The 10,863-nt window shown below is 43.0% G+C and overlaps 1 protein-coding gene across 1 annotated transcript; it reads right to left on the bottom strand.

The window, feature by feature from the left end:
- Positions 1-290: 290 nt before the first annotated feature.
- LOC104922422 (jun dimerization protein 2) lies at positions 291-10,751 on the bottom strand. Its single transcript, XM_027284206.1, has 5 exons — positions 10,591-10,751; positions 9,405-9,457; positions 2,354-2,571; positions 1,689-1,793; positions 291-1,399 (listed from the first exon to the last, which is right to left on the bottom strand). Exons 3-5 carry the CDS (start codon positions 2,546-2,548, stop codon positions 1,208-1,210), a joined length of 492 nt encoding a protein of 163 aa, XP_027140007.1. The 5' UTR covers positions 2,549-2,571; positions 9,405-9,457; positions 10,591-10,751; the 3' UTR covers positions 291-1,207.
- Positions 10,752-10,863: the final 112 nt, after the last annotated feature.

Below are 10,863 nucleotides of genomic sequence, written 5' to 3'. Positions count from 1 at the left end.
TCTTTGAAAGCAAGTAACCAATGTGTGATGTGGTTAAACTGTGTGTCAGTAGCTTTGTGTTCAGTCTAGACACAGGAGATATTTCTCCCGCTGAATGATATTTTTATGAGTTTTGCGAATGAAAGTGAAGCCAAAATGTGTGCCAGACAGGCTGCCAAACTATGATTGCACAACTTTGGTCATGACAGTTCAAGTGTAATGACTGGGAGGAACAATTACAAAAAAAAAAACTTGAGAGAGAAACCGTGAGATATTGCACGTCTAAAATAAAAAAAAGACAAGTCATGCCCTTTTCTTGTAGTTAGAAAATAAAATTTAATCTATTCGGGGTACCAGAGTCATACATAGCAGATACAGGTCCAGAACAGACATTGAAATACTGCTCGGGTGAAAAGATTTCTGCTTGTTTTCACAGCTGTTTGACAGCGCAACATGACAGACACAGACTGAAAAGATTGAAAAGATGAATCACATCAAGTGATTAACAAGCATTTCATATATGTTTATGTATACAAAGCAGTATAAAACAAGTACAATAATGGACAGACAAGTCCAAAAAACATGGGTGTAAACATTTGTGTATATGTGCTTTTCATGACGCCAGCGTCACCACAAATCGGATCAACCGGTAACTGCCATCGTCAAGGCAGGGTATAGAAATCAACATTAAAAAAACAACAACTCTACTCCGTTTGGTGTACTTGTATTGAGTATTGGATACTAAAAACTCTACACCTGTATATTTCGGCTAGAATACAAAGGAAAACTGCAGAACATAAAGCCTTTGTGGGCCTCTGCTTCGAAACAATGCCACACAATCTACTCAGGGCTTTTGTAACAGAGCACCATATTGATATTAGTGTGTTTCCTCAGCGTTGTTTCCAGTCGTACTCTACTGTTTCCATTGGTCCCTTTTATGTAGAGATGGTTGAAGTAACAACTAGGCACAGTGGGTGTCAACAACAACACTTAATGCAGAGATGAAACTGGGTATTTCCAGCCTTCCAATGGACAGAGCCAGCTCATGTAGCAGTACTAAGGAAGCCTTACAACCTCAGGTCTTTGGGCAAAGTCTCCAAAAGTCTTCAGCTTGGAGCTCAAGTGCTTGATTAGAAATGTATTGCCAGTTAGGTTTTCGTTTTAAATGGCCGCCACGGTGGTGCTAGTCTGGGCTTCAGGGACTCCACGTCCCTGGTTTTTCCTGGTTTCACTTGGAGTCAGCGGACAGCTGCTCTAGCAGAGGGTTGGCCTCGCTCTCGGGTGTTTTGACGCTGTCGGTCCTCACGATGCAGGTGGGCCGGTGGAGATTGAGCATCACCATTAGCTGCTGCCTCTCCACGCGGAGCTCCTCGATCTGGGCCTTCAGCTCGGAGTTCACCATCTCCAGACGCTCTGATTCCTGGACAGAGACGTTGAATCGTTAGGACAAATAAATTGTTGAGAGCACTTCTGAGTTGTTAATCTTAGGCTTGTCAGCTTTTATAACTTCTGAAAAATGATCTGAGACCCAGGACTTTTAGTTGTGCAGGCTAATACATGCCTGATCATGTTGACTCTGATTTGGGCTGAATGGGCTGAATGTCTTAAATGTGAACCAGCTGTTCAAGTGAAGTCAGGTTTATTCTTGGCTACCACCCTGAACTGCTCTGTGCTGCTCTTCAGTATGCAATGCTGTGTCATGAACTCACCCTTTGAAGGAAGTCAGTCCGTTCCTTCTTTTTGTTTCGGCATCGCGCTGCGGCTACCTTGTTTTTCTCTCGTCTCCGTTTCCTTCTTTCCTCATCTTCATCCATCTGCAAACACAATGTGTGACATGAGAAGCAGGAATTGTATGACTGAATTATAAAAAAAAAAATCAGCTACAAACAAAAGTAGTGAACGAAAACTATGTTGTGCTACCTCTAGGGTAATTCTTGTTGTAAGCACTAGAGAGGGCAAAATTCCACTTTTAAAAAAATTTTATTTATCAGGATCATACACCTGAAAATTTAAATAAGAGAGCCCCATAACCACCTCAGACCGCTGCCCCTACTATAATACTTTATAGACAGAGGGAGATAATAATTTATATGTTGCTATCAGAGAATTTAAATTTAATTAACTGTAAAAACACAATTTCTGAGCACCTGGCACCAGAATATAAAACCCCATTATAAAGTTATTATAGAAAGCTCTCCTTCTTGTTCTTTCCATCACTTAAGACTATGAATATAAATTAGAAAACTTGCATGTGATACTGAAATCAACCTTTTGGTTCTTTACGGACAAACTTGAATGGCCTAATGCTCTCTGTTTCTCACACACCCTACTTCTGCACTATTCACTCTTCTTCTCACTCTCTCTTCCTCTTTACCTCTGTCTTGATGGCCAGCGGCCTCTTCCCAAGCCTCCCAAGGAAATGCAGCGGGGAAAGCATGGTGCCCAGCTGACGGAAGTCAGCCAGCTTGAGTTGATCAGTGAGTGTGGTGGCCGAGATGCCCGCCAGCGGGCCCAAGCTGGGCAGGGAGCCCGCCGCCAGCGAAGGGTCAGGTATCTGTCCCGGCATCATGTCCGACCCGGCCACCACCGCCGCTACAGAGAGAGAAAAGAAGAAGAGAGGGAACGATTAGCCTGACGGAGTCTTTTAAAAAATCTTGTTTTAGAGTGTATAGCCTGAGATAACAAGACAACAAACTAAACTACATATATTTATTCTAAAAATTCACACTAAAAAACAAGTGTATGACCTAAAACAACCTGATATAATAAGGAATAAATAAGGAAGTTTGAAATTAAAATAGACTGCACTGCATTTGTGTGTGCACTGTGCGTTTGAAGATGATCATTCTGTGTATTCTGTTCATTCATGCCCTTCTTCTAATAGTACACTGCAGCCGTCTGACAGCATCTTTCATCTTTATTGTGATCGCATAGTATTGGCATTGCACCCACAGAAAGATTAACTGACTGTCTTCTGTCCTTGTCATGAAAGATGGTTATAAATATAGGTTGCCATTTCCAAGAATGCGTTCAAACGTTGACAGCTTTGACAGCTGTGTTATCTTCTTAGTCAGCGACCGGTGTAAAAACAAACTTCACACTGTTAGCAGCTAAACACTCATTTCTGTAGTTTCACAGGGGAAGGGAAGCCATGAAACGGTCCGGTTTGATTACATAAACTGATGGCTATCTTCTATACTTTTGCTTTCATTATTGACCAAGTGGTTTTCCTCTTGAATGTTCATTTGGTTTCATGTAAAGGGATATCAAAAGCGTTCATGTCAAAACAGAGCGGGTAACACTCATGCGTTCCACTGCCACCCTCTTTCAACAATTTGGGGTAGTTTAGAGGGGTTGACCACAGCACTTTTTTCTTTTTTAAATGTAATCAGGGAGGAATGAGGGACAGAAAAAGGAGAACTTGTGCAGGCCTAAAGGAAGTGGCTGGAGAATTAAGACGTCTCTCTAATTACTGTAAGACCGAGAGTTGGAAAACTTCTGATGGCCAAATAAAAAACAAATGTTACAGATGGGAACAGTGAAACATGAGCTGACTGTACCCTGCCCATCCCTGCAATCTCTGAGGAGAAGTGAGACCAGCGGATTTTTAGAAAAGCCTGACGAGAAATAGTTTCTCTTACTGTTCAGAATACGAGTAGAAAAATAAACACTGAAGATACAAAATGTCCTCTTGATAAGTAGCTATAAGATGATGGGTAACAGACGTGTTACACCGAGCACAAACAGAATCACCGCATGGATACGTCAATAATTTTGCCGGGGCTAAGAAAACCTCACCTAGGATTACCGGCTAAACTTTCAAAAGCTATGAGGAGTTTTTTTTTTTTAACAAAAGATTGATGATATCAGTGTGACTTCTACATTATAAACAGCTTTAATTCACGCTTGCACTCCTGAGTATTCGGTCCGGAGCTGAACCTCTGCAGGTTGGGCACAAACCGAACAAAGCCCCTCTCATATGGAACCAACAAAGACGTGTATTGTGAGGTGCTGCGGAAACAGCTGACTTTGCTGGTGGGTGACTCGCTGACGGGCTGACTGTATTGTAAGTTAAACCAAGTTTTTCTTTCTTTGCTGCTGAAAGACTTGCTCTATTACAAAAGCCATAAAGGAGGTAATGAAAAAAAACAAGGTTATGTAACTCTATTCTAATGTACTCCACCCTGCTTATGGGCTGGTCCTCAAAGTGTTTTTACAGTTGGACGGGAGTTTACCAGCGAGCATCAGCTCACTTTTAGTAGGAGGAAATCACTTCTGAAGTGCAGCTGACTTTGTTTCTCTGCTACATGAGTTAAAATCTGACATATGTGTCAAGAGATTACTGCATGTATCATGTAAAATTCCTGTATTGATGATCTAAAACATTAGATATTACAGTACATCAACTCGCACTCCTTCAGCCAATCTCCACGCTAAGTTTGACCTGTTCTTCCCCACCTTCAGTCTGCATGATTTATTCACTCCAAGGGCAAGTTGGTATGTGGAGCCAGTGTCCAATGAGGCATTTTATTATTTAAATCCCGACTGCTCCCTCCCTCCTTTCCTCCCTTCCTCCCTCCCTCACTCCCTCTCTCCCACTGTATGTATACTCCCATTTACACTGCACTTGGCAGCGGCCTGTTGTTTTTGCTGGAAAGGAAAAGAACAAGACAGCCCTGGTAAAAATCTCTCTCAGACAAAATTCCCTCTCTCTTTCAAACTCCCAGGAGAGGTGGAGGAATGGAAGGTGCCAAGGCGTTCTCTTTCTGCAGAGAGGCTGTCTAAGAACAAGGCAAACCATATGTCAGCTAATCCAGAGGTGAATGAGAGAGAGCGGGAGCTCCTTTTAAAATAGCCACAAAAAACAATAGTACACCACTGTATTTATCAGAAAGGCTTTGAAAGAGCGGTGTGAGCTTACAAAAAAACATTTCAGACGATTCAGTAGTGTAAGACAGTACACACCTCTACGTTTTAGAAAAGCCTCCACATGTACACACCGTCATTTTTCATATGTTGCTCATTGCCGGCCGATAACTGTGCTGGAATTCAAAGGATGCAATCCAAACTAACCCCTGGGCCGAGAGGACAGCCACAGGAACTGAAGCACCCATTAGGAATGACTGAGCAAATCGCTTTCAGAGCCAAAATGGAGTCCAATATCCAAGTTGGCCAGACACTCAGGACAGACTCAGATTAGGCTCCATCCTGGACACACATGATTTTTCAATTGAAGCGAACTCTAAAATAATAAGTCAATTCAGGAATAATCATATTTTATGTCTATTAGACTGCCTCATATATCTAAGTACAATGTAATGCAAGCCTGCTCTGTCAGATATATTGCGGAGGAAAGCCCCACTCCTTGCTATGGCTTGTTGAAGCATGCAGCTGAGGCCAGACTCTCACCACACACACATGCAGAAATACACATATAACCTCCTATTTGTCTGCATGACATCAGGGCACAGAAATCAGAACCCCACATAAGATTTGCCAGCGGCCTCCAAAACAAAAGGTGAAATGACGACTGAAGCGAGATGCCTATCAATTATGAGACATAAAAGTGAGTTTGCAGACGCTTTATTGCGCTGCTATAAACTCAAAACACATAACAGACCCCTGACGTGGATTGCTTTTGAGTCAAACGTTGAGTAGAACGTTTGTTTTATGTCTCTTTCAACCTGCCCGTCTTAAAAATCCCCCTTGCAAATTCAACACCCCGTCAAGCTTCGAGGCATGAAAGATGTCTCATCTGTACAACACAGACGAAGTTTGCTGATGCGTGTCTCGCAGTTTTTGTTTTTTTTTTGTCGTTGCAAGCATGAGTCAAAGTGATTTTTACATTTTTTCAAAAGACGGGTATTTTTTTTTTCCTCTTTCTCTCTCTGTCAGTAGCAGCCTGCAGCCGAGGATTAGTGGTCAGCGTTTGATGATGCAACGGCGTTACTGTGCTTTTGCAGTCGAGCAGAAAAAAGGCAGTGCCACAGTGAGCTTTTTAGGCCCACACTAGCCTTGAACAAAGACACCTACACAGCCCGAGCACCGCTGCCTCTCAGGGCAGAACGGAGAGGAGACGAGCTGAAGCCAAGGGCGGGGAGCGGATATGGTCACGTATTAGTTATGAAATATAGGACCCCGTACCCAACGCAGCATCTGGCTCTCTGCCCAAAAATCTAAACACATGTGAGATGTAGATAGCTGGAGGTGTGTGTGAAGAGAGTGTGCATGTGCAAGCAGTCAGCATGTTATATATACATTATATATTTACAATATGCTGGTTTCTTTGCTCACATACTCCATCTGTCTTCAGCTCGACTAAATGTGTCCATTTCCTGAGTCATTCCTGAGAGCAATTAGCAGTGCTGAGGAATTCGGCTCCTTACCAATAGCCAGCAGCACGACTGGAGGCCCTATTATCCTCATCCCCTATAGAGACGGTGAAGGAGAGTGTTGGGGGGGGTTAGAGGGGCTTTTCAAAAGCAACTCATTACACACACATACCGTTGCCTTTTCCATAAAAGAAGCCCACTAACAGCTAATCAATACCAGCGCAGTCATTTTGCCGACTTAGTGCAGGAGTCAAAAATATTTGCTTGCTAATTTATCTTTCCCTGAGTTATGTTTTTGTGCTGCCAAACAACTCAACTTTAAATCACTGGATCGTGGCATTACGGGAAAGACACGCGTGCTTTCCAAGATGCTATTTGACCACTTATTTTTTTTCGTCAGCACGCTTTATTAAAGTCTAATTCTGGACTAATAACGCATTGCAAAAAGGCCCACACACCAGCATCTTGAAAAACTCCTGCATACAGCCTCAACAGGTCTAACGCTACATGAGCGCTGAAAGTGAACAATGAGCGCGAAGGCTCGGGCCAAGGCACACTCTCTCGATCTCTGGCCAAGGTCTCAACGATCATCATTACCGTCTGCACTCAGTCAGGCTGTGTGTTGAGTTACAGCCTTTCGCAATCCTCCGAGGAAACCAGGGAATTTGGCACCAACTTTCCTCGAGGACAGGACAGTCCAAATATACAGTATCAACATTCCTCTAACCCCCTCATTATATTTTCATTGGAGCGACAAGACACATGCTCGAGGAGGGAACAGACGCTGTTGTTCTGATCGTGCTGCGGTCATCTCTGGCCAATAAACTCAAGGGTGATGGCATGTGGGGAGTGGAAGTGATTGTCACAACAGAAAATATGATCGCTCTTCTTTCTTCAAGCTGAAAAGCTTTCATTTCTCGTTTGGGCTCAACAGACACCACAGACAGAAGGAACCTTTGAAATTCCTCTTGTGAAGATGACTAAACCTTCCCACAGCCATTCAAGGCAATTATGAACATTTAACCTTGCAACATTGTCAGCCATGAAGAGATCCTCTGCTGTAGGAGTAATGAGTGATCCTAATGTTCCAGGTTTTGGTTGCCAAAGCAGTGAGCAAGCAGGAGTGCAGTGCATGCGGAGGTTATCTTTTGTTCACGAGGAAATTACACAAGAGAACAGAAAGTTGAACTGTTACATTTTTTATTGTCGACTTCAGCCTCAGGATGAAAAATGTTCCAGTCAAGTCAAAAAACACAAAGCACCTGCAGATATGCACAAGGCGTGAGCACTGTGGCCGCCTTCATTCAAACATTACGATGTGATCATTGGCTGAGTTCCTGCTTGGCTTGCTTCATGCCATTCAAACAGTCACACATCTATATTCTGCGACTGGGTGGTCCTGGTTGAATTATTATAACATTACTATTTTACCCCACATTGTAAGTCAGGATTAGACTTTGCATGGCACTGAGCTTTGGCTCAGACATGGATTAAATGAATCAAAATGCATTTTAAATGTATGGAGTTCACGTCTACGACGAATCCAACATACTGTAAGTTATGTGCAACCTTGACAAGGTATTGGCCAATCAGGTCCAGAAAATCAGATTTAATTCTGCCTGTTGAAGCAATCACGATCATTGTGTAACCTGTGGTTGTCACTTTAATGCTGTCTCATACTTTGTCCTCTGACATTTCCTCATCTGTCCCACGCTTGCTCTGATTAAACAAGGCCCTCCATGTCTGCGCCGCACTATGTGTTCGATCCTTTTGTCGCAGTCGAAGGGTCGTGAGCTAAAGGTCAGTGTTGAGACGAGTGTTTCTTGTGTAAATATAAAAAGCTCGCTTCCAGAATAAATTCAGGAAATCTGGAAATCATAACTCTATAAAAGGCCTTTTAAAACACAAGCTTTTAGTGTGCGCTCTGCTAAAAAAAGAAACAAACACTGGCTTTAATGTCTCGATGTCTCTTCTCTCAGTTACACCTTTGGACATTTGGGTGCAGAGTACGTCTAGTCTGTCCTGACACTGTTTTTATAAACCATGTGGAAAGGCTTACAATGTGATACGTACAGCAGTGAATAGCTGCCCCCAACCCCCCCACCCCAGCATTAGTAATAGTATCATTGAGCCTAGCTGTTGCATAGTTGGCTCGCTCGCCTGCAATGCGTCTGCTGTCTATTCAGTGTACTGGGGTGCAGCTTGGCAATTCCAGCTCTCTCCAGAGACACACTGGAAGGCATTTCTACTTAAAATAAACCCTGTGCACCCACGTCCAGCCTCTCAGCCCTGTCGGCCCTGCGCTGCTTGTCGGCTCGCCAGCCCTTCCCCATTAATCCACTGCAGCGTTCCATTTATGCAGAAACCATCCTACGGATGTGCCCGGGCAGGCGCTGGGGCATTTAAACCCTCTGCAACACACGCTCTATCACTTAGACACACGCAAACACAGATAAAGACACAAAGGAAACACATATATAAAAAGAACACACAAATAGTCCCCCCCCGCACGGCATGTAGTTGTACGAGCGTGCACTCACTGTATAGGAAAACACTGAACCTATGAACTTGCAAGTCACAAACCGCATGCACATGATCCAGCCCTGTCCATCATATTTCCAATTCCATGATTGGCTTTTAACCTTCAGGCCAACCGGGGCAGATAACCAAAAGCCACCTGCAGCTTAGACAGAGCTACAGTTACACGGCAGAATGTAAATCTTTTGTGGACAGGAGGAGGATATTTACTCACTCATCACAACGGCACAAGGAAAACACAGAAGGAAATTTAATATCACAGTCTGTTTCACAGGCAGTATGCAAATTCACATGTGAGACGAGGACACGCAAACACGCAAAAAGAGTTATTTAGAGCATTTAAAGGTAAACACACTCAGCGTGATGAGCAGCACTACGATGGGGCAGTGCAGAGATAGAGAGCCTGTGCCCACATGCCGCCAAATAACACTTCACACTTCATTTACTTCACTTATGTTTCAAGGTGAACTCGCTACGACAAGAAAAGTTGTTTCTTTATAGTGCAGCAGAGAAAGAGAGAGAGAGAGCATCTTGGATTAATTCAAACATACTTACTCAGAGAAAACTTGTCAGTAGCCTCCTGTCAATGATGCAACTGTGTTTGGACGCTGCAGGAAAGTAACGAGATATTTATTAGTGTCGTTATTAGCCAGCAGAAATGTTTCAAAACGGATTACTCGTTGGAGTGAGTTGACCGTGAACATTATCTGGTTCCTGTTTCTCAAATGTTTTCCCGTTTTTATGGTCACTGTAAATCTGACAAGACAAGACTACATTATTGCCAATAAAGCTGGAATAAGTTATTTTCTATTTATACACATCGGGCTAATTGTGGTTTGGTTGGAGAAGACACACTTTTTTGTCAATCAAGAATAAATCACAACACTTTATTCCAACTTTATGGGCAACAGTGTGTACGAAGACATCACGCTGTGCTCTGGAAAACTATGTTTACAGACTGAATCATGAACTGATGCATGAACATTTGTTATCTTTTGAGTTACTTTTGCAAAAATCCTGTCAGCATGCAAAAACATTTGACTCTCCAGTAGTAGTAGTAGTGGAAGTAGGGACACATGGCATGAGTGTGTGTGCAGCTTCATTGTCAAACTTTAAATCTCACGTTTCTGTGTGGTAACATTAAAACACACACACACACACACACACACACACAGCCTCTGCAGTGAGGGTGCAGCAGCACTTTAGCTTAGCATAGCAGCTCACACACACACACACACACACACACACACACACACACAGAGGCGTGTGGCTCGTGTAGCGTTACATAACTGTCTTCACAAGGCTAACCGACACTTCTCTCCTGTTTAGCAACACTGAAATTAAGACTGCACAGATGAAAATACCTCCGGTCCCGGTGTAATTTATCTTTAACGGCTCTGTAAATAACAAGCTGTGAGGCGACAGTTGCTACAACAGTTGTAACAACAACGTACTTAAAGAGCTCGTGGCGGCAACAAATTGACTTCAATGCGGCGCGAGAGGAAAAAAAAAACTTTTAATTTAAAAAAAAAAAAACTCTTTTTAAGAGCAATTAAGTGAAAGCACTTGCTGTTAAAGTGACACAGAAACTCTTATATAAAAAAAATAATAATATGCAAATATGACATAACATTTACCGACTATTATGGGATAAAAACAACAGCAACGCGGCTCGACGGGGTTAAAGCGCAGACTTTACCTGTTGTGCGTCCAAAAAAAAAAAAAATCCGCAGTACTTTACCTGTTGTGCGTCCAAAAAAAAAAAAAATCCGCAGTGATAATAAAAGGCTGGTGTGGGTGTTAGTTGTCGGATGTAGGTTTTGGGACTAGCTGAAGTCGTTGCATCAGCCCGTTTAAGTACTCCTCTTGTCTGTGAGGAATGCGGAAGAGCTGCCTCCATACGTAAGCATGGATGAAAATAATGTTAGACGACGGAGACACAGGTTTGTTTGCTCCACCCCTAGCAACCGACGAGAAAACACACACACACACACGGAGAGAGAGAGAGAGACTG

Source organism: Larimichthys crocea, chromosome XI, assembly GCF_000972845.2.
Source record: "Larimichthys crocea isolate SSNF chromosome XI, L_crocea_2.0, whole genome shotgun sequence".
In the NCBI taxonomy this organism is placed as follows: domain Eukaryota; kingdom Metazoa; phylum Chordata; class Actinopteri; family Sciaenidae; genus Larimichthys; species Larimichthys crocea.
This window is presented reverse-complemented; position numbering and strand designations above follow the sequence as displayed.

Bases quoted from the DNA above. Each gene is read 5' to 3' on its own strand.
- LOC104922422 (XM_027284206.1), bottom strand. From the start codon at position 2,548: ATGATGCCGGGACAGATACCTGACCCTTCGCTGGCGGCGGGCTCCCTG. The intron at 1,794-2,353 runs GTAAAGAGGAAG...TTGTGTTTGCAG, and splicing joins CGCTGGCCATCAAGACAGAG to ATGGATGAAGATGAGGAAAG. The intron at 1,400-1,688 runs GTGAGTTCATGA...GTCTCTGTCCAG, and splicing joins GGACTGACTTCCTTCAAAGG to GAATCAGAGCGTCTGGAGAT.